This window comes from Emys orbicularis, chromosome 4, assembly GCF_028017835.1.
Source record: "Emys orbicularis isolate rEmyOrb1 chromosome 4, rEmyOrb1.hap1, whole genome shotgun sequence".
In the NCBI taxonomy this organism is placed as follows: Eukaryota; Metazoa; Chordata; order Testudines; family Emydidae; genus Emys; species Emys orbicularis.
In genome coordinates this window covers 148,335,962-148,361,990 of record NC_088686.1, presented here as the reverse complement: position 1 = coordinate 148,361,990, position 26,029 = coordinate 148,335,962, and the positions used below count along the sequence as shown (strand labels likewise).

Genomic DNA, 26,029 nt, shown 5'->3' with positions numbered 1-26,029 from the left:
CAGCAATGGCAGCCATCAGAAAGAAGCTGGTGATTGTGGGAGATGGCGCCTGCGGGAAGACCTGCCTGCTGATCGTGTTCAGCAAGGACCAGTTCCCTGAGGTCTACGTGCCGACAGTCTTTGAGAACTACATCGCTGATATCGAAGTAGATGGAAAGCAGGTAACTTTCCTGGGGGTCTCAGGCCACCTGCGCTTGTCTAGCGCCTGTATTCCCAAGCCATGGACAATCTCCGCACGAGGGACTGTGTGCTCGGCAGATCTGCTCACTTCCCCCTCTGGAATGTTTGTCATGTGCGCTCTTCCCCTCCATCCCCTGCTTCCTAGTCTGTCGAACGACTACACTCATCCACCTGTCCTGATGCTTTGGCCATGGCAGCCTGGCTCCTCACGCCCTGTGCCAGGCATTGCTGTCGAGACTATTCGAGGTCTCGGCTATTGACCGTTTTTCTCCAGTACTTCCGAGAGGAGGAAGCCTTTCAGCGGGGGAGGAAGAGAGAAGCAAAGGCCGACAGGCTGCTTCCAGCAATGCTCTCCTCTGCTGTGAACTGCAACCCAGCATGCAGTGGCAAGCTCAGCAGGGTGCCTGTCCCTCTCAGGGATTGCTGGAGCCCCTGACCTGTAAGCAGAGAACTCAGTGACCTGCTCCCTGATTAGGAGAATCCTCCAAAGGAGACCATGCTCCCCACCTGCCCGAACCCAGACACCCGTAGCTCCCCAGTCAGGCTGGCTATGGAGAAGCATTGCTTCCTTTGGAGTAGACTTGGCTTTCCAAGCCGTTTTGCAGCTGGTGATATAGCGCAGTGGGGTTCTTGAAGGTATTGTGGTACAGCAGCCCCATAAAATATCCTGCATAGCTACACTATCAATTACTGGGTCCAGGGACGTGGATTAGGGAGGGGGCGTTGCCTGGTCACCTTTAAATCTACCAGAATTAGCAAAGCAACGTAATTGTCTTAACTGAGAAAAATGAATTGCTTCCCTGCCGGAGAGAATTGCCATCATTATAGCATGAGGCAGTTTGGGAGGGTAGGGGGTCATCTGTTATGCTGCTGACTTCTTTAAATCTCTCCTCCTCTAGGTGGAACTGGCCCTTTGGGACACGGCGGGGCAGGAAGACTATGACAGGCTGAGGCCCCTCAGCTACCCAGACACGGATGTTATCCTCATGTGCTTTTCCATCGACAGCCCAGACAGTCTAGGTAGGATCTCTGGGGCCAGGGTAACAGACGTGGGGTTTAGGAACTAGAGTGAACTTCACCCTTATGCACAAGGCAACTTGATAGGTGGGTGGGCCTTGTGCTGCTGGCCCTCTGCACAGGGGTGAAGTTCACTCTAAACAGGACTATTAACTTGTTCTTCCAAAACCGTTAAGCACAGGCTTGGATTGAGAGCACTCTGCTTGCAGTCTGCAGAGATGAGTCTGGCCAAAAGCCTAGAATAGCCTTGAGAGGAACAGAAAAGTTCTTGTTAGCAAACAAACTCAGCACTCAATAGACTTAGAATGTCACGGCATCACTCCTGCCTGGCTTCTGTAAGTCAACTCCTTCCTCGTGCACTTCTCCAACAACCTCCTCAGCTGGGAAATAAATAGAGCCCTGTCAAAATAGCTCCATGCCCTTTCTGCGTCCATTCCCTCTGCAGCACCTTGGTGCAAACCTGAGTGGGTAGAGAGGAGTCTTACACTTGACAACGTAGGTGTTGACGGATTCGGGTATTGTTCGGCAAAGTCAGGGCAAATTCCAGCGGATACGCTGCCCTGGCTTTCGGGGATAGGGCCTGGTGGCCAATGTGCTTTAGCCGTTCTTGACAACGGCTGGGGCTCCTGAAGAGAGCAGTGTGTCGGAGCTAGCACTAGTTGCTTGTCAGGTCTTGGTTTCAGCCTGGTCTCCCCTGTAGCCAAAGGGCGTATCATGCGCTCTCTGTCCTGCTCTGGGCTTCAGCCAAAACCTACCCTGCTCTTATACATAGTGCGTTTGCTTACGCTGCCAGAAAGAGAACCCAGAAGATGAGGCCTGCAGTCAACCCAGAACTCCCACCAGCCCCTTCTGCAGCCTGCCCTATGTGATTAGAGTGAAACCTGCATGAGCAGAAGAGCAGATACCTTGTGGCACTTCCGCTCTGTTCTCAGGCCCTCCCTGCCCAACAAATTCCTGGCTTTCGGCAGGATTGTAGTGTCTTTTCACAGCCCACAAGAAGGCCGTCGGAAAGCAGAGCCAGGAGCCCAGTTTTGCCAGCAAACCAGAACTCCGTTGCTAAATCGAGTATCCAGTCTGGTTGTCTTGACACTGTAAAGATCTAGTCCAAACCAGTGAGAGCTAGGAGAACTGGTGTTCATGCTGAAGAGGATCTCTCCTTCCATAGCAATGATCTCCTGTGCTGAAGACGACACGATTCTGCTCCTCTCCTACCTGCTGCACTTGCAATGTGTAATTCACATGCTGGCCATGCCTTCGTTAAAGCGGGTATGTTGAGGGGAGTTCTGACCCCCGTTCCTGGCTGGCTGTGGCTCTCCCTGACCCTGGATGTTTCACGGCAGATGATCTTCTTCCTTGGACACTTTTTCATAGTAAAGAAAAAGAAACTGTTGTGTAACTTGTTTGTGTCAACTTCAATCGCTGCTAAGGCCTTGTCTGCACTCAAGAATGGCTCCAATTCAGCAACTGGTGTCCCTGCATCATTGCTGATCAAGGCTGTTCATGAGCGTAGATAAGGCCCAAATCTTCATGCTACCATCTCAGTGAGTTGATGTGCTCGGCAGGTTTAGGCAGAGGCTTTGAGAGAAGATAGTTATGAGGATGTTCCCCAGAGTGGTCTCTGCTTGGTACAGAGTCTCATCGGTTGCTTGGGAGGGAGGAGGGGGGCTGCCAGTGGGACTCTCTGGACCGAGGAGGAGTTTGCTGCCTTGGTGCCATTGGCAAGAGAAGTCCCCTCCTCCATGCTCATGAGTGAACAATTGTCTGTCACAGCTGTGATTACAGCTCTTGCTAAACCACCCCATTTGGCTTGCAGGCCCGTGCATGATCGTACCACATCCTCCTCAAGTGCCCTTCAGTACTGTCCATCAGGGAGAAAGGGATGACAATGCTCCTTTTCACAAGGAAATAGTGGCTAATTGCAAATGATACTGTCCCTCTACCAGCTGGAATCAACACCCTTGGCAATCAGACCTCATGGGTGTTTGTTCCCTTCTCCCCAGCTCCTTGGCATGGTCTCGCTCTTTGAAGGCCCTTCTGTTTGCCATGTTTGTAGGGGTGTCATCAGCAATGCTGCTGGGGTTTGGGTGGAGATTTTCCTTCATGCTTTTTTGAGCCGTGTCCACTTGAAGCTGAGGAGGGGTGTAGGACCCAGCCTCTCTGCCAATGACACAGCAGTCAGGGCATGCAAATAAGGCTCTCACTGTATCTTCGTCCTATGCAGCTCAGCGGTATACAATTTCTCCAGGAAAGAACCTAAAACATTTGCCTCTTTTAATATCCGGGGAACATCGTAGGAAGGCAGCAGTGGTAGCCTGGCCTGCAAGGGGGCTGCTGTGTACTAAAAAGCCCTGTCAGCTCAGTGCAAAGTCATTAACTGTTCTTGGCTTTCCCAGAGAACATTCCTGAGAAGTGGACTCCGGAAGTGAAACACTTCTGCCCCAACGTGCCTATCATCCTGGTCGGAAACAAGAAGGACCTACGGAATGATGAGCACACCCGGAGGGAGCTAGCAAAGATGAAGCAGGTAAGGGGGCTACATCACCTCTAGCTGCGATGCCAGCATCCCTTAAAGGAAAGCAACACATCTGTGCAGACACGTGTGCTCTTCCGGCTGTGCTGCGTATCCCCATGGCAACCGCAGTGCACGTGGGGTCAGGCGTGTTCTGTGGGGATAAGTCAGGCCTGCAGCTATTTGTAACTTCCTATTACAGAGAGCCCTGGAGCCTCTCCTGCATTCAGGGGTAGAGGGTGGTCGCCCATTGAGAGCAGCTTCCTCTGCACGAGGCAATGGAGATCCCTGCTATGCAGTAACAGGGCAGTCCCTCAGCTCAGCCCAGACTGACCTGCTGATGCCTTTTCCTGCTGTGCAATTACTCCTGCAGAGGTTTACTGGCTGCTGCTGCTGCCTCCAGTTCCTGTTAATGTTCCAGAGAATCCCAGTCCCTGAGAGATGCCGGATACTAAAGCATTTCCCGAGACAATCCTAGCTTCTCTTCCGAAGAGGGAGGCACTCAGATAGGAGTAGTCATGGTTGTATCAGTACCTAGAGATGCTGAGCCTCCCTGACTGCACGTCTGGCCTGCTGCACTGGTGCTTAACTCAGCGTTCTAAAAGCTTTTTCTTTCATGACTCTTAGGAGCCAGTGAAGCCAGAGGAAGGGAGGGACATGGCTAACAGAATCAACGCCTTTGGATACCTCGAGTGCTCCGCCAAGACGAAGGATGGCGTGCGGGAAGTCTTTGAGATGGCCACTCGGGCCGGCTTACAAGTCAGGAAAAACAAGAAGCGTAAAGGCTGCCCACTCCTGTAAAGCAGCAATGCCCGTGAAGAATGTGACTGCCATCTGTACTGTATCTGTCTTTTCCTGCACCCCCACGTGTGTGAGAATGGGGTACAGGATGGGAAGAGCGCTGTTAGGTCTGATGTCTAGAGAATATAATGTGGCCTGCACCCCGCTGCCCAAAACCCACTACCTGAAGCACATATGGGGAGGTGTCTAGTGGTGCTTCTCTGTGCCATGCGTGGACTGTCCTCCTAAGCCGGTCCTGGGCTCTGAAGGGCCAAATGTCTTTGGACCATCTTTGGCAGACACTTCTGTTTTGTATACACCATACAGTGCATTTGAGTAGCTCTCGGTGTTGTACTTCAGTCCCATTTTATACTAATCCCTCATCCCGTTCCTGTCTGAAGCTCTGTACAGATTCTCTGCAATATTTAATCTCTACTTTCATACTGTTCGATTAGAGCAAAATAAGGAAGCTCTGACACAGTCTGCCTGTGGGTGTGTGTTCCTGTCCTGGCATCCTGGTTGTGTTTTCTTGAACTCTTGCTTTGTCTCCAAGCCAAGATGTTCAGCTGCTCCTGCTCCAGGGGGTTTTGGATTCTCCCTCTGGTTAAGGTGTACAGCACACCCACCAGCATTTTGTACACAGACTCACCAAGGCAGTCTCTGTTCTGTCTGTACTCAGGGCCTTGCCCTATTCCACCAGTGCTTTGCAAGGAGCTGTGCTCTGCTACTGTCAGAAATGCCTTCTGCTGCGCTTTCACCTTGGACCTGCACTGTGGTAGTGTCTTCTTATCCTCTTTCAATAAAGTAAGGCCTTGTAAAATAACCCTTGGCTGGGTCTTTTTCTTACACACTGATGTTTGCCTTGACGTTTGAGTCCACCTATAAATTAAAATGCATAGTTGGGAGAATAAATGCAAATTGGTATTTTAATAACTGTAACTTAGCGCCTGTGCACCATTATTCTGCCCCATGCATGCAGACCTCTCGGGTCTCCTGCTCTCCTCTCCACTAGCTTCCTGGGGATGTCCTTCATTTATCCCCATGCCATGCAGCTGGGTTGAGGGGCTAGAGCAGGGAGTTGCCAGTCAGGACTTCTTGGTTCTTGCGGACGAAATTCCATGGTTTTGTCCATAACTTGCTGTGTGGCCCTTACGCACTATGCCTCCTACCTTGGTCACCTGTTGGCAAAATAAGAGTCAGAACTACTTGCTTCACAAGATGGTGCGAAGCTTCATTAACACACTCTGAGCGCCTTGCAAAAGGCTTGGAGAGGGGCAAAGGCTGCCTATTGCATCTTTCAGTTTCTTTCAAGCCCTAGTTCTAATCGCCCTGCTTGACTGACCAAGGCAGATTCCCCACCTCTGCCCTGTTGGGACAAGGAGAGGATGCCTAGCTCTAACTAAGATGGGAGTGACACTTCCAGGGAGGGATGCGTGAGGATTATACATCCCCTGCCAGTGCATGGGGTTGAGCACTTTGGGTACGTTAAGGAAACTGAGCTGCTTTGGGGAGGTGAATTCCACAATGATGAAAGGCAAAAGGAAATGTCAGGAGTGGTTTGGTCAGAGTCCTGTGAATGCTGTTCCAAGCTGGCCATAGGAAATGGGGTGGCTCAACTTTCTTCCCTAAGAAGGGGTGGGTGTGTGTTCTGCACAGCTAACAGCAGTTCTCTTCTGCAAAACCTCATGCTGATTCTCCGCTGGGAACTCCCCTCAGTACTCCAGGGGTTTCTGCAGTGGAATTTCACCCAATGCTCACATGACAGGGAAACTGAAATCTCTTCCCTTTTCTGCACTTCGAAACTTTCTACAAAACCAAACCCGACTTTTGGACTGATAAAAACATTTTGATAAAGTCAAAACATTTTGTTATGATTTTGACTTTGTTTCAAAAAGTGATTTTATAAAAAAAAAAAAAAAGAGCAGTTCCGTGTTGATGTCAGTTGGGACATTTTGGCACCATCACAACACTTCATTCTGACGTTTTCTAAATAAAATTTCACCAGCAGCTGCATTCCCGCAGGCAGTTTTGTTTTTGTGAAATGGCATTTTCTGATTGAAACCCGCTCTGGGAATGTTCTGTACACACTCTAGAAATGCTACCTAGCTCCCCGACACTGAGGAGGGGGAGCAAATGCACATGTACGTTCAGGCTGTGCAAATAGACCTGGAGCATCCTGATGCTGTCGCCTGCTTTCATCATGAGCCTGAATGTTTGGAAGAGGTCAGGTTTAGAGTAGGGGATCTTTGACAGGATTTTCGGGCACCAGGAGTTTGTCTTCTCGGTTTAGAGTAGGGGATCTTTGATGGGATTTTCGGGCACTAGGAGTTTGTCTCCTCTCTCCTCCCTCTGAGCAGAGAGAAGGGGGATGTTTGAAATGAAGAAATACCACATTGCAGCATGCCCAGAAAACACCTTGGGGAACAGCACAGCCCTTTCTGTTGCCCTGTCCTGTTTGTGGCCAGCAGGAGTGGAGATAGAAAGCAATTCAAATGCCTAGTAAGGCAAACCTGATAGCTTTGCGTGTCTGCTGCACTGGTGAATGCCCTGTCAGTGCTGGGTTACTCTCAAATAGCCTCCCCTGCCCATTTGGGGGCTAATTATTTGTGAACTGTCTGAGATGCCCGATTGCGCACCCCTCTCTGGTTTGGGTGCCTGTTCCCACAGAGCAGCACTTTCCTAGCCTTCGGCAGGCCATGCACAGCTCCTCTAGGGCCGTGAGCGAAGGAAAGAGACCATGTGCTCCATAACTGCTGCTCTCAACATAAACCTCCCATGAGCCACAGCCTCTTACGAGCAAGGGTCTCCCCACACTGCTGAACTGGAGCTGTGAGAGCAGCAGTGACCAAACTGGAGTCAGTCACAGCACACTGCAGTGGGGCTCGCTGCCAGCGGGAGGACCCAAGGTGGGCTGGTATGGTCCCTGCTGAAGTCCCTACTGTCGGAACCCTGCTAGTTCAGCTATGGCTAAAGGTGCTGCAGTTACACCAGATTGCAGCGTAGACAGGCCCTTCCCCTTTCAGGTGCCTTCTCCTTTCACAAGTCACTGGCGCTAGTCATGAGAGTGACACTGAATTGGAGAGCTGATGAGCCTTGATGCTTGACAGATGGTGCTGTAGTCAACATGCTTGTCCTTTAACAAGTGGGACTTCTCTAGTTGCAGACAGGGAACTGCTGTGACCAGCCCATCATTACACACAAGGTGGAAAAACCCATGCCTCTTCCCCTTACAGCCACTTCTTCAAGTCCTTCTTCCTAACCCCCCCTTTGAGACAAAGACTTTGGGTTCCAGCTGAGCCCCAGAGGAGTGATGTAGCCAGCCAGCCTGGGAATCCCTGACCAGACTCTGAACTCCCTCACACGAATAGCTCCAGCCCATGAGAAAAGCCAGGAGATGCACCAGAGCCCAGCCCTGCGTAAGGAAAACACTCCCCCTGCCCACTTTGTGTCTGCCTGGCAGGCAATCAACCAGGAAGGGAAGAGGCTGGGCTCAGCTGGTGGTGCCTCATTCAGCACCCCGGGCTACCACTGCACCAGCTGCTCCCATCATTCACTAGCTGAGTTATGGGGCTGTGAATGGCACAAAGAGCAGCGCGCTCAGCCCCAGACAGAGCATGAACCGCAGCTGAGCGGGAGGGAGGCAGAGAGATTCTCTCTCAGGCAGAGACAAGGCCGGGAAGGGAAAGTTGAACACACCCGGTGACGTGACTCTTGCCTACCTTACCTCTGCCCCTGCCATGAGCCCAGGTTTATCTCCTAAGCCTCTTGAGACTCCAGGAAGGGGGAACATACTGGCCCCCAACTTGACCCTTCCCCAGCTTCGTATTATCCCTCCCCTGTAAACAATGCCCAGCGCTGCCCCCTGCCGTGGCTTCTGCCGGCAGCATTGTGCTCCACATGCAAATCTGGCTCCCCCGTCCCCTGGAAGCGGTGCCCAGCCGCCCGGGGACAGCTGAGACACTGCTTTAGAGCTGTACAGACAAGCACCAGTGGTTTCCTCACCCTTTATTTTGGAGCACCATCGAACAGCTTGCCTGCAGGGCAGGGCAGTGCAGTGCACGGGGCCTGTTGGCCAGGGAGCTACAGCCCAGCTGGTCCCCATGTGCTAACCAGCAGTTAGTCAGTATCACAGCAACACCTGAGCAGGGCTGTAGCCAGCCACTTGGCAGCGGCTCCAGGCCCTGCCGCTGGGCTCTGGAAACGGCTCTAGTTCGGAGGAGAGTGTTCGGTTGACCAGTAGCTGGGAATTTTATTACAATGATTTGATTTTCAAAAGCCGGTCTCCATGTGTGGAAAACGTGATCCAAGGTGGAGGCTGTCTCTCCGTCGCAGTGTCGCTGGTTTCTGCAGGGCCGGTTTGGGCCGGTCAGGTTCGCCACGCAGTGGGAATTTTTTTTTTTTTTTTTTAAAAAGAGTCTTTTCCCAAAAATTGGATGTAAAATCGTTTAAACCATTGTGTGGCAATGCCGGCAAACAGGCAGGGCTTCCTGCTGCGGCTCTCATTCCCCACAGTGGCCAGAGAGGGGACGGGGAGAGACGGTGCAAACAAACCCCTCACACGGCCAAGCAGAGCAGTTTCCGTCTCGAGCTGCCCTTGTGCTTCCAAGAGTTACACAATCGCACTGGCTCAGGTTAGCGAGCGGGCCCCAGGGCTGGGCCCAGATCCTACAGGGAGGAGCCTACATAGACCAGACTAGGGCAGAGGTGGGTGCCAGGCTAATGGGTAGGAGACGGGGCTGGGTCCATGTGAGAGGTGGGCGTTGGGATAGTGGGTAGAGTCGGAGCTATGCTCCCAGTTCAGTCGCTGCACCGTTCCCCTCCTCTGCCCCACCCCTGTGCGCTTGGAAAGCCCCCGGCAGCGAGTGAGGTGGCTGAGGGGACCAGACAGAGGGCAAAGGGCAGTTGCTGAGTAAGGGAGGAGATGCCCTGCTGGTGCTGACATGGCAGTAGGATGAACTGCAGGCGATGCCTCAGTGCTCGTGTCTCCACGCTGGCTCCACTTGCTGCTGGATGTGGCTCTCCCCAAGCTGGTTCCCTGCAGAGAGACGCCGGCCAGCTGTGAGAGGGGTACCAGAGCAGTGCCCAGGCAGGCTGGGGGTGGGGAGCAGGGCAGCGTCTGCGTAGGGCACAGGAGGGGGAGAGCAGAGCCCCCCCATAGCTCCCTCCTTTCTCCGGAAGGAGGTCAGGGCTGGTGGCAGGGGCAGGAGCCTGCAGTCACCCTGAGAGATCCCAAAGAGGTGCGGCAGCGGCATGGACGCTCTCCCGAGGCTGCCCACAAGGGGGCGCTAGTGCCAGGCTAAAGGGGGATTCTGGGAAGTGAACGCCTGGCCAACGCTTGTCTGCTTTGCATAAAGTACACCTGTGCCCCCCAGCCCCCACTGCTCCCCCCACACAGGCTGAGCCTATCAGCGGGACACCAGCAGAGGGCATGACTGAGCTACAAGTCATGCCACTGGGTCTCAAAATGCCCTTGCAGCCAGGCCATATCCCACCCCCCGCAGAGCTGGGGCGAGGGCTGCCCTGTTGGACCCAGGCTGGGTGCAAGCTTGTGCTGCTCTCACCTGCTGACTGCGTGCTCAAGCGAAGGGAGCTAAGCTCCTCCAGAAGAGCATCCTCTTCCGGGCTCTCTTCAGCGTAGGGGTACCCCGTGTAGCCACCCTTCGCTATACAGTACCTGAGAAACCTGCAGGTACAACCAAAGGGGGCCATTAGCCCTAGGCATGGCCCTCCTCCTCAGCGCAGGGAGAGAGCGCGGGGCATGGACCGCCTCGGAGGGGAGCTTGCAACCCTGTGTGAGAAACGCCAATGGCACGATCCACCCGCTCCTGAGAGCACCCTGCCAGAGCCAGCAGGTCCTGCCCAGAGCAAGCCTGGGGCCAGCGCGTGTCAGCTCACAGCGATGGAGAATGAAGGGCCTGACCTGTCTCTGTGCTGCAGGCGGTGACCACTGCAATTCTGGGCCCAGCTGCATCTTGCATTTCCACAGGCACTGTTGTCCCAAAGTTCTGGGGTGCAGCATTGCAGCGACTGAGCCGTGCAGGGCAACGCTACCCTTTCTGTCCTAACTACAGGGGCAGAAGGGTGACACCTTGGCTGGGATTTCACCAGGCCCCAGCACTCATCCCTCGCTTACAGAAAGTGCCCTGGGCTCTTTAACGACCACAAGTGGCAAGGGCTTGGAACAGGGTTTAAACGTCTCATTCAAAAGATGGTACCACCCCCACCCCCACCCAGCATGCTGCTGGGTCACTGGCTCCGTCCTGATCCCAAGAGAAGTGTGTCGCCCCCTCCAGATCTACCAACCTTCCCAGCCCAGTGCAAGCCCTACTCTCTGCTAGTGAACTCAGAGCAGCTCCCACCGCCAGGGGGCCTGGTTGCAGGCTGGCGTCCGAGCAGCCACCTAAAGGCCCCTGGCATGGTACAGCAGGTGCTGTGCTAACCCCTGCGAACGGGGTGCTGCGTTGCAGGCCAGAGGAGGGGTCCACTTGCTTTGCAGGACGGGGGAGCCCACTGGGCCCTGGGAAGAGGCAGAGGACAGGGAAGGAGGAGGTTGCAGGATGCAACTTACGTGTTCCAGTGAGGATCCTTGCTGAGCACGGTCGGGTTGCCCACGATTATTAACAGAGCCTTGGCTCTGGTGATGGCCACATTGAACCTCTAAACAGAGAGAGCAGGATGAGGCCACTCGCCCTGCAGGAAACAGCTCCCTCGCCCCCCAAGGATGGCAGGAGAGCCAGCCCAGACTGCCCCACCCCACAGCTCTAGTGCCGGTCCGTAGCCCCAGCACTTTCTGGCTGTCAGTGGGCTAATGGGGAGGGGTGGGGCAGTGTCCGGACTAGGATCTGTGATTCCCTAGGGTGCAGCTCCATGGCTGGCTGGCCTCGCGTGGGTTTCACTGTGGCTGACTAGACTAGCTCTGAGCAGGGCTATCTGATAGTCTGAGCCCTGTCTATCCCACTGGCACTGCACCTGCAGGGAACGCTGTGTCCTGAGAAGGGCCTGGCCCGCGTGCAGCTCTGCTACGTTTGGTCACAGGCTTTGCTTCCCGCTTGGCCAGACAACTGCACACAACCGTGTCAGGGGCAGAAGGGCTCTCCGCACATGCCCAGCCTCCTGCCCAGACAGGAAGGAGTTAAAGGGTGTTCCTTTCCACAGACCACCCCCGCCCCCACAGGAAGTGGTGTGGGGAAGGGCTCTGCTGGGATCAGCGCTCGTCACCGCTGATGAGGCTCAGGTGCGAGGGAGGGTTTGGAGCGAGTGGTTCTGACGAGCCACACGGCTTGCCCTGTCCTGGGCCAGAGCGCGCTGCCCGGGCCAGGCACAGTCTGCTTCAGCTGGCGCAAGTGCTCCAGGCTCTGCCGGACGTTCGGCCCCTTGGACAAGCAGCTGCAGCTGCCCCAAGGTGAGCAGAGAGCTTGGTGGGCTGGGAGGATTCCTGGCTCCCCGGCGGAGCAAGCTGGTTTGTCTGTGCGGGAGGCCAGGCCTGCGGGACTGACCTGGGTGCTAGGCAGCCTGGCCCTGTGGGAGCCGGCTCTGCCCCGGGCTTTGGATGCAAGGGGGGGAATGCCGGAGCCGTGGGGTTCTAGCGCCCCCGACCGCCGCACGGGAGCTGGGGAACGGGCCCTACTGCGAGCGCAGCCTCACTTGCCCTCCTGTCCTGGGGCTAGTGGCCTGTGGCCCCTGGAGCAAGGGCAGGCGTGTCTCCCAGGTGCTGTCCCCAGGGCAGGCTCTGCGCGCTGGGGGAAGGGCTGTGTGACTGGGGCCTTGGAGGGCTTTGAGGTTATGGGCTTGGATTTGCTACCTGAGGTCATGCAGCCGGTCACTAGCAGAGCCTGAAATGGGACCCAGAGTCCTGGCCCTGCTCTGCCCACTAGCCCACGCTTCCTGTCCACGGCTGCAAAGCAGCTCGGAGCTCATTTTCTACCATGACTCAGCCGTGGCCTGTGAAACCAGGGGGAGCGGTGGGGGGCGGGCAGTGAGGGAGATGGACTGGGGATGGCTGGCAGCTCTGCATCCCGGCTGAGAGCCCGCGACTTCCCTCAGGGCTCCACAGTCTCCTTGGGGCCAGAGAGGCATCGGGGGCGGGCGCCTACCTTGGGGTTCTTGAGGAAGCCCAGTTTGAAATCTTCGTCCATGCTGAGGTACTCGGTGCAGCTGCGCACGGTGGAGATGAGGAGCACACGCCGCTCCTGGCCCTGGAACTCCTCCACGGATCCCACCTAGCAGGGAGCAGAGGGCAGGGATCTCCATCCCCCGTCGGCAGCCTCCCTCGCACACCCCCGCCTCCCCCAGAGCCGGTCGCACACCCAGCTGTGCAGGGACCCTGCGGGGCAGAGCGTCCCCCCAACCTCCTCCCCTGCTTTTGCGACTCTGGCCGATGCGGGAGCTGGATGGAGCCTGTCTCGCCCCGGTGCTCTGGCTACAGGGCTCACAAAGGAGATGCAGGGCCCCTCTTCTCCCCAGGGGATGCAGGCCACAGGTGCCCTCTCCGCATGGCCGGAGCACTCTGCCCTGCAAGCCCAAGGGATGGAGGGCTCCAGGCTGGCCTGGTGTCTCCTGGCGGAGAGCTGCCCCCCGGCCCAGCGCCAAGCGAGTGCCACCGCTGAGCAGGGACAGTCTGCCCTCAGGCTGGGTGTGGCTGTTGGCGTAGCTGCCGGGCCGTAGCCATTACTCCAGGTGTGGCCAGAGGGATGGGGGGTGGGAGGGACTTACCTTCAGCTCCTTGATGTCTGGGAGCTTCATCAGGTCTCCGTCCTTTTTGGTGATGGCTTGTCTGATCTTCTCTACCTGGGGAGGGACGAGGGAGGAGTGGATGTGACTCCCGCTGCCCTCAGGAGCTCCTGGCTCCCAGCCCCGTGCTCGTTCCTCTCACAGCCTGTAGGCCCTTGTGATGGCTGCCGTGTCCTGCCCTAACCCTCCTGTTCGGTCTCCGCCATCTCACTGAGCTAACGCCCTCAGCCAAGTGCCAGGCAGGCTTCTGCTCTGCGTCGTTCCCATGCGACTGACCAGAGAATACTGCTGGGGTTCCCCGGCCCCATCCGGCAGGTCCCTCCGTCTGGGGCAATTCCCCAGGGCTCCTGGCCCCCGCCCCAAGGGGGTTCCCCCACATGGGGCACTGCACACTCTGTCCAGATACTCAGCAGAGTGAGGCTTGATGGGGTGCAGCAGGGAGATGGCGTGTGGGGCTGAGGAGCCTGGGATGGGAGAGCTCAGGGCTGGACTGCCGGCCTCTCTGCAGGGCTCGTGGTGCGTGGGGAAGGCAGCCCTGGGGGCCGGGCTGCATCTCACCTGCTTCCTGTAGGGGGAGATGATACCGATCTCCTTGGGGGAGATCCTGGAGCGGCCCCGCTTGCCCTGACTCTGCAGCAGTTTCTTGAGGTAGGTGACCAGGGCTTCGACCTCCAACGTGTTGAAGAACGAGGGGCTGTTACCCTCTCGCTGGTCCTCCCCGGACACTCCGTGGAAGATGATCGGGAAGCCCTGGAGGGAGAGCGCCACGGTCAGGGCTGCAGCTAGCCCCATGGTGCTGCCCCGCCCGGGATGGGGGCTAGGCTGGGTGCCTGCTCCCCGCCCCGTCCTCACCTGTGTAGGCAGCTCCTCCCAGGTGCAGTAGGAATAGCTGATGAGGCGGTCAGCACACTCCTGCAGCTCCCCGTCGTAGAACTCCTGGTTGGGGATCTCAAGGAGGGCGGCGTGGGACCTGGGGAAGGAGCAGCGACAGCATTTCCAGGGGTGCTCGGCTGCTCCTCAGACTCACCCGCGCTGCAGCAGCCTTGCTTCCCTGAGGCCCCCTCCCACCTCACCAGCAACAGGAGGGGCCCCAGCGACCTCTGCCCTGGGCACAGAGCGGCCATGGCCAGGCTTCCGGACAGGGAGGGCAGAACCCAGGAATCCGGGTTGTTCCGTCCAACACCTCTTGCCCTGGGGTGACTATTAAATGAGCCACACGCCAGGCAGGTGGGTATCAGACAGATGGACAGACACGAGCATCCCAGGCTGAGCCAGCAGAACGGGGGCTGGAAGCCTTTGCCGCCGGCAGCCCAGCTCCGACAGCCCCCACGGCTCCCCCACGCCGCAGCATCAGTCCCGGCAGGGCGGATATGGCACCTGTAGTTCCGCAGTAACTTGGTGACGAACTGCGGGTCGTAGCTCTCGGCTCCCTTTTGGTACAGGGAGTTGTGCTTCATGAGCCTCTCCAGCAGCGAGACCTCTGCAAGAGAGAGTGATGCCCTGGTTACCAGCGACCCCCCTGGCCTGGGACCGTGCCCCCTACGAGCAGCCCCACGGGGTCCGGCCTGTCACACCCTGGCCTGGGCCTCTCTGAGCAGGGGGCAGGAGCTTCAGTGACTCTCCTGGGGGAGACTTTCACCCGCTTATCAGGGAGCGGGCCTCTCCCTGCTCTCCAGAGGTGCCCAGGGTCACTAACGGGCTATTGCAGTGGCTGTGCAAAGCCAGGTGGCCCCAGAGCCCAGACGAGGGGGGCAGAGAGCTGGGGGCAAATCAGCGTGTCTGAGAACTCCCCACTCTCCACCCGGTGCCTTCGCCCTCTGTTCCACTCACCTAACCCGTGTTCGATGGCCAGTGGGGACCTCAGGATCGGACCCAGCTGCTTGGGATCTCCCGCCAACACCAGCTGCCCCCCATTGGTGTTGGTCTCCCGGTCCATCGTTGTCAGAATTCCTGGGGCAGAGAGACGGCTGAGGTGGCTGAGCAGGGTAGGAGATCCATGCCCAGGCAGGTCACTGACTGATCCCTGCACAGCGAGGAGCGGCCGAAGGGCCCCATCACGGCTGTATCTGCTCCGAGCAGCATGGGGGGGCTCCTCCCGAGCTTACAGCGCAGAGAAGGGGCTGCATCCAGGGCCCGGAATCCACCGCCAGGAGCAGGCGCTGGCCACCTGTCTGAGCAGGAGTGAGACAGCCGGGTCCGAGGCCCCGGGCATGTGGGGTAGGGTGGATGAGGCGATGCCTGGGGGTGCAGTGCTCCCATCCCCAGACTCCTACTCACCTGCGATGGCAACCAGGCACTCCGGCTCCACCGCGTGGCCGCACTCGTCGATGAAGACGTGGGAGAAATGGCCGTCAGGGAACTGGGCCGTTACCAGCCTGCGGGGGACAGGGAGAGGCAGTGAACAAGCCTGTACAATGCTGGCTCCCTGCCCTGCCACCTGCATAGCCAGACTGCTCCACAGAGGCCTCCTGCGGGACCTGCCCATGCCGCTGGCCCCCTCCTGAGCACGGCGATGCCCCCCTCCCCTCCCTGAGCAGGGGCTTTCATGGCCATGCCCAGGACTGGGCAGGGAGAGAACTCCTCCCCCGGAATCTGAGGGGCTGACCCTCCCCTTTTACAAATGGAGACACCAGAAAGTGTCCAATACATCCAACCTGATGATGTGCCCCCCTCCTGTGCCCTCCGGTCAGCCCCCGCCCACATTTCTCTGTTACGTCCCTTCCCCTGGTAAACCCTGCCCAAAGAATTCCCTTCTCTTCCCCCAGCACAGCCACGTGCCCCCCAATCACATCCCTACTGTGCTCCCCCAGCACAGTCGCATTCATCAGAAGTGATTTGGGCCCCCCAGACCCACCCTGGTGCGGTTTGCCTCGGGCCCCTCCTACCGTCCTGCTGTCACCAGGGTGGTGATGATGACCCGGTAGTGCTGCAGCTTCTCCTTGCTTGGGTACACGTGGCACTGCTGGGCATCGTCCCAGTTACAGCAGGGCTACGAACACCAAGAGCATTTAGACAAGGTCTGGGATCGGAGCTGTGTTTCCCTTGGGGAAGTTGGGGGCAGACGCCTCTCCCTCCATGAAGCCCTGAGACAACTGGCAATGACATGTGCGTCTTGGCGGGTGACCTGAGGGTCCTGCAGGGAGGGCAGGGACGCCTATCGACCGTGCAGCCTGGGGAGGTGACTACAGCTGCTGGAACATGGAAGTCCCTTCCCATAAGGAAATGAGAGTTTTGAAAAAAACGTTTGGCATTTTTCAGCTTGAGAGGTCTGCCTGGGAAGCTGTCGTCAATTTCACTCTGTGCCTGTCTGCAGAAAGTGAAACTGACAGGAGTCTTCCAGGCGGGCTGTCCTATTTTTCCCAATGGAAAACTGATTTCCACCCCCAATTTCAATTTTCCCATGGAAAATTTGAAGTGTGCTAAAGGGCATCTGCCCTCATAAAATCCTTCAGACAGGAAATTCCTGCCCAGCTCTACGGGCGATGTCTCTTTGGGTGCCTCTTGGGGTGCCAGGGGTGCACACGTACCTTGATCTCCTCCGGCACCTGGCGATAGTCCCTGCTGCTGGCGTTGATCCTATAGATGCTGCCCTTGTCCAGGTGTTTCAGCAGGCGCTGGCAGAGCAGGTCCGAGGCGCTGTTGGAGGGCGCACAGGCCAAGATATGGGAGTCCTTGATGCACGTGACCACCTGAGCGGGAGAGGAAGAGCGTAGCAGCCCAGGCAGGAGGAAATGGATGCGGAGGGGAGAGAGGGGCTGTGGGCCAGCTGCCTAGACCCGGGTGCCAGTGCTCGGCCCCTCTGGCAATTGGACCAGGTGATTGCTCTGGACTGGGATGCCAGGGGACCCCTCACCTGTTTGATGGCCTCCACCATGGTGACGGTCTTGCCGGTCCCTGGCGGCCCGAAGATGATGTATGGTGCCGGCCTGGACATCCCTGTCACGATCTGCTGCACAGCATCGTACTGCTCCTGGTTGGTCTCCAGGTTCCGGTCAAACAGCCTGAGGGGAAATGGAGCCGGGCAGGTGCTGAGGGGAAGACCAGGCCCTGCTGCGTGTGACCACCCCGCTCCCCACACAGCCAGCCCCCCGAGTGCCTCTCCTCTGAAGCCAGGCACTCACTTGAGCCGGCCTCCCTCGTGGAGGAGAGACTCTCTGTACGAGAAGGACGGGAAGAGGACATCGCCCAGGTTCCTCTTCTTGGCTAGCTCCACGGCCCGGTGCTGCACCCGCAGCGGCAGCCGGTTGAAGGTAAAGATCACATCGAACTTCAGGTTATTCACGAAGCTCGCCAGCAGGCTGAAAAAGGGCGAACAGGGTTGGACAGAGCGCTGGGCACCCCTCCCCAGGCACCGTCCTGCCCAGGCCCACTCTTCCCCCTACTCTGTGTGGTTCCCACCCCCAGCCCTGCTCAGCCTGGCGATCCTGCGCCCCACAGCACAGCACCTCCCCCTCTGCTGCACTCCCCCAGGTAGTCACCCGTCAGCGCTAACAGCAGGAGCTGCTTGGCTTGCATCAGGCAGCTGCCTTGGACCTGGCCTCAGCCCCTCCAGTCTTGTTCCACGCAGACTCCTCGGTGCCACCAGTCAGGGCCCAGCTTCCCCTCCCTCCACCCCGGGCACTGGCCCGAGCCCCCCAGGGACCCGAGCGCGACGCACTTGGGGGAAAAGCCCAGCTTGACCCTCTCCAGCTCCACGGCGTGCACGTAGCCCTTGTACTGGATGAGCTGGGACAAGGTGCGCTGCTCGCTCCGGGTGACAAACAGGTGATCGCCCCTCAGCACGGACGGGCGGTTCTCTGCCACGCCGGGGACCTAGGGACAGAGCAGAGAAGGGGCAGTTCAGTGGGGAGTGTGGTTGGCTGTGCTCCCCTGGCAGCCAACTGTCCTGCGGGCCCCACCCTCCCTGCTGGCAGCCCAGACATGAGAGGAGGGGGCTGAAGGGACAGGCACGGCCATCAGGCCTTGGCTCTCACCTCCAGGATGAGCAGCCTCTTGTTCTGAGTGTCCTTCACCATCGGGACGTCCTGCATATCATAGCGCCGGATGTCCACCTCCATCTGGAGCTCCTCCAGGTGCAGCAGCAGCTGGAACTTCTCCTGGTAGTTCTCAAACTGAAGCTCGGCCGCCAGGGACTTCCTGCAGGGCCAGTGCCAGCCAGACGTTATCCTGACCTCGCCGGGCACAGCGGGGCTGGGCTAGCCAGCACAAGAGACGAGGCAGCAAGCTCCAGGTGCCCTGCGGCGTGTCTGGGCCTCAGAGGCAAGGGGCCGGGCGAGCAGTGGCCAGTAAAGGCTGTCGTGTGTCCCTGAGACTTAGTGTCTAGGAGGAGAAACCCCTGCCGGGCCCCAGCGCCAGGAACCCTGAGGCCCTGCTTTCCGGGCAGCTCAGCTAAGGGCTGGTGGGGGCTTCTGGCTAAGGGGGGGCTGGGCCCCATGGCTGCGCGGGAGAAGGCGCCCTTCCTTGGGAGGTCAATGAGGCCACCAGTGCAGTGAACCTCCTCCACCCCACCCCCCGAGCACTCACCGCAGCCTGCTGCGCTCGGCGTTGACCATGTCCTGCAGGTCCTTCGGGTAGTTGTAGAAGCCCAGCGGGATCAGCTGCTTAAGCTCGGGGTGATGGGAGCTAGGCAGACGAGATGCAGGGTTACTGCAGGGCTCTGCGGGAGTGAGCTCCTCGCCCTGCCCAGCCGGTGGGACAGACTCCAGCATGGGGGCTCAGGCAGGGGGACACTGGGTCTCAGGACCCAGGTGGTTGGGTCTCCACCCCCAGAAGATGGAGAGGTGGCTGGGTCACCTCCCCGGGGTGGAACTACCAGGAACTAGAGGGCTCGTTCATCTAGCACAGAACAAGAACCGATGGCTGGAAGCTGATGCCAAGCAAATTCCAACTGGAAACAAGGCACCAGTGGGTAACACAGCCGGGGATCAGCCACTGGACGTGGTGAATTCTCCAGCTCTTGACTGGAAGATGCTTTAACCAAACACAAGTTACTGGGCTCAGCCTGGGGGTCCTGGGGCAGAGGCAAGCCTGTGCTATCCAGGGGCTCAGACTAGATGAGCCAACGGTCCCTTTGGCTCTATAAAAGCCCAGTAGGTGCTTTCGCCCTGGCTAGGGAATGGGGTTGGATCCCAGCTGCACAAAGAATCATAGGACTGGAAGGGACCTTGAGAGGTCATCTAGTCCAGTCCCCTGCACTCAAGCCAGGACTAGGTATTATCTAGACCTTCCCTGACAGGTCTTTGTCTAACCTGCTCTTAAAAATCTCTGGTGACGGTGATTCCACAACCTCCCTAGGCAATTTATTCCAGTGCTTAACCACCCTGACAGTTAGGAAGTTTTTCCTAATGTTCAACCTAAACCGCCCTTGCTGCAATTTAAGCCCATTGCTTCTTGTCCTATCCTCCGAGGTTAAGAAAAACAATTTTTCTCCCTCCTCCTTGTAACAACCATTTATGTACTTGAAAACTGTTATCATGTCCCCTCTCAATCTTCTCTTCTCCAGACTAAACAAACCCAGTTTTTTCAATCTTCCCTCACAGATCATGTTTTCTAAACCTTTCATCATTTTTGTTGCTTTTCTCTGGACTTTTTTCCAATTTGTCCACATCTTTCCTGAAATGTGGCACCAGGAACTGGACACAATACTCCAGTTGAGGCCTAATCTGCGTGGAGTAGAGCAGAATAATTACTTCTCCTGTCTTGCTTACAATACTCCTGCTAATACATCCCAGAAAGATCTTCACTTTTTTTGCAACAGTCTTACACTGTTGCCTCATATTTAGCTTGTGATCCACTATGACCCCCAGATCCCTTTTCGCAGTACTCCTTCCTAGGCAGTCATTTCCCATTTTGTATGTGGGCAACTGATTGTTCCTTGCTAAGTGGAGTACTTTGCATTTGTCCTTATTGAATTTCATCCTATTTACTTCAGACCAATTCTCCAGTTTATCCAGATAATTTTGAATTTTAATCCTATCCTCCAAAGCACTTGCAACCCCTCCCAGTTTAGTATCATCCACAAACGTTATAAGTGTACTCTCTATGCCATTATCTAAATCATTGATGAAGATATTGAACAGAACCGGACACAGAACCGATCCCCGCGGAACCCCACTCATTATGCCCTTCCAGCATGACTGTGAACCACTGATAACTACTCTCTGGGAACAGTTTTCCAACCAGTTTTGCACCCGTATCCGTCCCTTCAGCCAATGGTGCTGGGCACAAGCTGCCCGGCCCAACTCTCCCCCTGTGTACCTGTCAGGAGGGACGCCATCCTCTGTGATGAATGTGACCGTCTTCCTCAGGTTGGCCTGGTAAGGCCTGTATGGTGCAGTGGGCCCCAGCTCCTCAGCCAGCCGGCTGTTGGCTACGGCCGACACGAACCGCCCGATGCTGAAGGGCCCGTCCTGCTCCTTGGTGAACTCGAACAGCACAGTGACAGGATAGTAACCATAGTGCTGAGTCAGGCACCGCGCCTCGATCGAGTAAGAGTCTCCTGCAGTCAAAGGGGATGTGTGAACAGGGAGCTCCCCCTTCCGGGGTCCCCACATGCTTCCCCGCCCTCCCAGGGGGCCCTGGGCATTTCACCCCATGGCAACGTTCTGCCAAGTCTCTGGCACTAACTCAGATGCCCAGGAAGGCGCCTGTCCGTGAGTGTCTGTGAATGTGGGGCTGGAATGGGAGAATAGCTGCCGTGTTCGCTGGCAGGGCAGAATGTGAGCAGGGCCTGCAGTTCCTCCTTCCGCACCCCTACGCTCCACCCTTGCCCACATACCCAGATGGCTTGGCAACTACACCTGCCGTGCTTGCTTCCCCAAAGCTGCGTGCACCAGATGGGGGAGCCAGGACGGTGCAGAGAAAGGGGTACAGAGGGCGGACCACACACTGCCCACTATTGTGATGCAGCCACCTCTGGGCTTGAAAGCGGCAGCTGTTTCCCAGTCACACAGCTTTGCTGAAGGTCAGTGTGGGACCAGATGTGAAGGAGAATTCTGCTCCTGGGGGAAGCTGGACCCTCTTACCTGGCTGCAACACCCGGGGCTGCTGTCTGGTCACCTTGCTCTCATCGTGGAAGGTTAACTCGCGCTGCTTCCGAAGCGCCCTGTACCCTAGCAGCGTCACTTCCTCTGTGCCGTTGTTCTGAACCCAAATGCTGACTGTTGCAGGCTCGTTGGGCGTGACGGGGAAGCGGATGCGCCCGTTCCCCCGGTCGTGCTCAGAGAGAATCTCCACCCCATGTTTCCCACCGATGAACTCCGCTCTGAGGGCAGAGGGTGCGGGTTGGATGTGCGCGTACAGTCCCAGCTGGCCCGCGTCTCTGCCGGCCGGGGCTGCCCTAGGAGCCACTTCCCCCTTGTTACAACAGAGAATCTGGGCAGGAGTCCCTCAGGGTCCCGACCCTGCCGGGGCTCTGGGGCTGGGCCAATGCCCTCGATGCAAAGACTCCTGTCCATTTTCAGAGGCATTTGGCTCAGGCCCGCAGAGCGGGCCGAGCGCTGGTGGAGCAGGCACTCCTGCTTCCTTCCCGCCCACCCAGCTGCCCCGTCCCACTGGGAGGGGAGCCCAGGAATAGCCTGTGAGCTGCCAATGTTCTGGGCGACCCCGGTCCGGGAGCTCGTCATCCCCTATTACAGCGAGGGGGGCTCCAGGCTGCACTCCGCTGGGCTTTGGTACCTCTCCTTGGCGCGTCCTCTGCGGGGAGGCTGATCGGTGCCCGTCTGCTGGTTGTCCGTGGGGGGCTCCTCTGGCCTGGGTGTCCAGTACTGATCTCTAAACTTCACTTTCTTTTTCACCTGGGGAAGGAGAGCGATTGTCCGGGTGGGTGGTAGCAGGCAGGGGAGCGGGGGCTTCCAGCCCCTAAGAAGCTGGGGCAGGGAGGACTCACAAAGTCCCTGGGCTCAGTCGGACCAGCCCCACTGGAGCACCCCCCACCCCCCTGGACCAGCTGATGGCGGCGGGCTCGGCAGCTCGCACCCCCGTATTCACCTTGCAGCCAGGCCCGGCTCAGGGTGGGACGAAGTAGGGGACCACGGGCTGAACCGGAATAGAGTGCGTCTGGGACCCCCCCTTTCCAGCAGTGAGAGCTGTAGATGCATCGGCCTGCCCAGGGACAGGGAGCACCACTGCTTGAGCCACTTCAAGCCAGCCCAGCCCTGGAGCCTGGCCTGCAGGGAACAATCCTGCCCGTAGCGAGGGAGACAGGAGCCCCAGGGCTCCCCGAGGGCACAGGGATGTTGGGAACAGACCTGGGCAGCCAGGCCCTCGTCTGCCCGGGGAGCCGAGAGGCAGCTGGGGGCCGCGTGGGCAGCACCTACCTTCCCGAAGCGCACAAAGTCTCCCCGCACCTCGGCCCGGCCGCTCTGGCCCAGTGTGAACAGGATGGAGGAGAAGCTGGGCGTCTTTGTATCATTCCTGCAGAAACGACAGAGCGGGAGAGTCTGTGACTGCGGGATGCCCAGAGCCTGGGCGCAGGGCCCGGGGCGCGTCTCCAGGGAGTGACTGAGCTGACAGGACGCAGAGGGGAAAGGAGCAGGGGCAGGGCGATGCCAGTGTTTGGGGCGAGGGGCATTCCCCCTGCTCCTGTGTTAGGAGAGCAATGGGCTAGGGAGAGCCCTGGCTCTGTACCACTGCCACCCGGGAAGCAGCAGGGCAGTGCTCTGCTCTGGGGAGAGGGGCCCCGGCTGCAGCGAGTGGGGGGGTCTCTTCATCGTCTCCAACCAAATCCTGTGCCGCCGCCTGCCACATGGGCAACTCACGAGGAGCCCCAAGGCATTGCTCGAATGCAGCATGGGCACCCCAAGCTCTGCCATCTTCCCTGGGGGGCGACTGTCCCCAGCAATTGCAACCCAGGCTGGGCTCACAGTGCCGGGAGTTAGTAGCAGCTGCAAATCCAGCCGCGCCTGGGAGCAGGCCCTGCTCATGCAGCGATGGGCTGGCCAATGAAGCCAGCTGCACACAAGGAACTCCAGTGGGAAACAAGCCCAGGGCCTGGGGGTCAGGGCTGGTGCTGCGGGACTGCGGTAGCCTCAATGTGCTGTGGCCGGGTGAGCCTGGCAGCACTTGGGGCAGACTGTGCCTTAGCCTGGCTAGAGGTTAGAGCAAAGCCTGGGGGGGTCTCTCCCCAGCAATGACACCGATTCACTCCGTGACCATGGGCAAAGGGCATAATCCCTGCCCGGGGGATGGGGTCAGGCTGGACCGTCAACGTGCACTAGGTGCATTTGCACGGGGGGATCTCAGGGGGTCCCCGACCAGTGGGCGGGACACGTGTACACATGCGCGTGTGCACACACTTTCCAGCCAGGATGGTGGCGGGGGTCGCAGGGGTAGGGCCCTGCTGCCCACACGTTGTGGAGAGAACCAATGGGCTGGAGCAGGGAGCTGGGCCAGCCCCGTTGGATAGGTTCCCCTGAGGGGTGAACTCAGTCTCAACAGACCGACCCCCCCACACCCAACCCCCAGGGGCAGGACCCCACTCTGGGGACAGGGAAGGTGGGGGCCCCCAATTGCCATAGTGCGCAGGCCTGGGTAGGGGACCATGAGGCTGCTGGCCTGGCAGCTTTGCTCAGTGTTTGCAAAGTCGGGTCTGAAGGGCTGGAGCAAAGGCTGCCGGCCAGTACATGAGGGCCACAGAGGCGCCCTGCTGCCCTGGGCGTGCCGGGGATGGTGCCCGAGCAGAGCTCCCCGGCAGCAGGCCCAACACTTACCTGGAGGGAGCAGGGGAGTGTTTGCCGGGGACAGCAACCACACTTCAACCTGCTCCTGCCTGAGCACCCTGGGGCCTGCCTCCGCCTGGCCTTGGTGTGCACCAGACTCTGCTGCCCTGCCGCAGACGCCCCTCTGCCCTGGACAGCGCAGGGCTGTCGCTGCACAACAGCCATGAGCTCTCCTGAGCCTGCTGCCCGCCCACGGCACAAGAGGCCTGTGCCCTGATGCCGGAGGCATCCCTTTGTCACCGCAAATGCTAGTGCTAGTCCCACTGGACAGGCCCACGCTCACCCCAAAGCCCTGGGGGCTGGGAGGTGTTTGTGTGTCCGCCCCACCCCGTCCCGTTCCAAGGCCCATCTCTACTACTGCGATGGGTCGAAACCGGCGCTGAATCCGAATGGAGCCGGGCCCCCAGCACTGCGTGTCTCAGCCTGCTTGCAGGGGAGGAGGCAGAGGAGAGCTGGCAGGGGCTCCTTTCATTCCCAGCCAAGGCCCAAGGACAGGGCCGTCCCACAGCACTTAGCCCCAGGACCTGGAGTCCTAGATCCAAGGCCAGATGGGCCTGGGGTGAACATCTGTTCTGGCACCTGTAGAACACCGGCCAAGGAACAGCTCTGAGTTCATTCCTGCTGGAATAGAGCCCATCTCTCAGGAAAACATCCTCTCCCAGCTCCCCAAGTGCTCGGGATGGGGAAGTCAGGGTGGTATTTCATTTACGGGTATGTATTTTTAGCTGCCTTCTGACCATTTGGCAGACTGGCCCCTGCCAATGATTAACAGGGGCTGTCACGTGCCCAGGGCCAGACTTAGTCGTGCTGGCAGGGGAACACTCCAAAGCAGGGGGCCCCTCTTGGCCAGCCCTGCGAAAGGGGATGCTGGCGGGTCAGCTGTGCAGCCATGGGCCAGAGCCTCACCTGTGTGAATGGCTGGAGCTGCGCCGAAGCCAGCAGCACTGGGCTGATCTACCCCAGGTGAGGATATGGCCCAGTATCTCACCCCGGGACGCAGGGAGCCGTTCAGCCATGGGCCTGCGCAGAAACCCAGCCTAGAAGCCCGGCTTCCCAGGCCAACGCCGCTTCCTGCCACCCAGCCAGGATGGAGGCGCTGACCTCTCCGGCCTGACTTAGCGAGTGATTTGGGTCGGGGTCTGCGCCAGTGCCCCAGCTGCACCCCATCAGCCAGGGGAGAGGCGGGGTGCCCTGGATTTGATCTTAACAGAATGGCAAGCCCCAGCAGGGTGGGGAAGGAATCCACCCAACATCTAGGTGAGTTTCCTTCCTGGTCTGGGGTGACACAGACTCTCCTCTCCCTGCTTGGGAGTTTGATGGCTTCCTGACAGCCACAGCCCTGAAGTTAAACTTCCTCCCACAGCCCTGCCGGCCCCATCCCACCCTGGCCATGCTCCATACAGGGGGGCTTGCAGCTGTCCCCAGCCCCTGCGCGCAGGGTGCCAAGCAGAAATCGGGGCTTGCAGCTACTCCCAGACTCAGGTAATGTGGCCGAGGAAAGGTGCTCTCCTTAGCAACAGGCCTGGGCAATGGGGCGCTCTTGGGGTGAGGGATCAGCCATCCGCACCCCGCTCCCTCCCTGTAGGGCTGCCTGTTACCTGGTCCTGAACTCCACATTGTAGATGGTCCTCAGTGCCTCCCGGCTGCTCACTGCTTCTCTGCCTGTGTCTTTTAGGAGCTGCACAAACTGATCCCCAAACTCCCTCCTCTCCCGAAAGTTGAACTTGGGCATCTCCTCTGGCTCCGCTGCTCGCCCCCAGACCTTCTCCTGTCCTGTGGGGCGGCCTGGCTCAGCAGCTCCTGCCCAGTGCCTCTGCTTGTGAAATCTGCCAGCAAAGTGCTTATCAAAGAGGGAGGATGATAGCAAACTCTCAGCAGGCAGAAACGAAAGTGAAAGAGGCTGTGTGCATCCTGGAGCCAGGCCCCTGCCTGGGCTGGGGGTGGGAACAGCACTGGGCCGGCACCCGGCTTTCTCCCCCAGGTCCTGGGAGCCAGCCCCTCTAGCAGCAGCTGCAAAGGGCGGGGGAGAGCTCAGGGGCCTCCTCTTCAAGGCAGAGTGAATGAGACTCTGAGAAAGTCCCAGGGCGAGAGCAAG

The 26,029-nt window shown here is 58.4% G+C and overlaps 2 protein-coding genes across 2 annotated transcripts in view; one reads left to right on the top strand and one right to left on the bottom strand.

Annotated features, from left to right (window-relative positions):
• Positions 1–5,309, top strand: part of RHOC (ras homolog family member C) — a 33,262-nt gene extending 27,953 nt beyond the window's left edge. The window contains exons 2-5 of the mRNA XM_065403976.1: positions 4–161; positions 1,080–1,200; positions 3,591–3,721; positions 4,334–5,309. Of these exons, the coding sequence (XP_065260048.1) occupies positions 6–161; positions 1,080–1,200; positions 3,591–3,721; positions 4,334–4,507 (582 nt within the window). The 5' untranslated portion in view covers positions 4–5 and the 3' untranslated portion in view covers positions 4,508–5,309. The remainder of the gene's footprint in view (positions 1–3; positions 162–1,079; positions 1,201–3,590; positions 3,722–4,333) is intronic.
• A 3,167-nt stretch (positions 5,310–8,476) lies between these two features.
• On the bottom strand, positions 8,477–25,686 carry MOV10 (Mov10 RNA helicase). The gene is made up of 22 exons (XM_065403770.1): positions 25,533–25,686; positions 22,534–22,630; positions 21,893–22,011; positions 21,241–21,479; positions 20,474–20,714; positions 18,766–18,838; positions 18,190–18,387; positions 17,874–18,028; positions 17,338–17,514; positions 17,070–17,217; positions 16,744–16,905; positions 16,102–16,205; positions 15,494–15,591; positions 15,047–15,166; positions 14,594–14,696; positions 14,069–14,186; positions 13,775–13,966; positions 13,199–13,273; positions 12,580–12,705; positions 11,055–11,143; positions 10,048–10,169; positions 8,477–9,521 (listed from the first exon to the last, which is right to left on the bottom strand). The coding sequence occupies exons 1-22, from the start codon at positions 25,664–25,666 to the stop codon at positions 9,457–9,459; spliced, it is 2,955 nt and encodes a 984-aa protein (XP_065259842.1). The 5' UTR covers positions 25,667–25,686; the 3' UTR covers positions 8,477–9,456.
• Positions 25,687–26,029: the final 343 nt, after the last annotated feature.

Coding starts and splice junctions, on each gene's coding strand:
- MOV10 (XM_065403770.1), bottom strand. CDS start 25,666: ATGCCCAAGTTCAACTTTCGGGAGAGGAGGGAGTTTGGGGATCAGTTT. Junction 20,715..21,240: donor GCCCCGGGTGTTGCAGCCAG/GTAAGAGGGTCC, acceptor CTTTGACTGCAG/GAGACTCTTACTCGATCGAG. Junction 15,592..16,101: donor ACCCTGGTGACAGCAGGACG/GTAGGAGGGGCC, acceptor TGTCCCCCGCAG/GCTGGTAACGGCCCAGTTCC.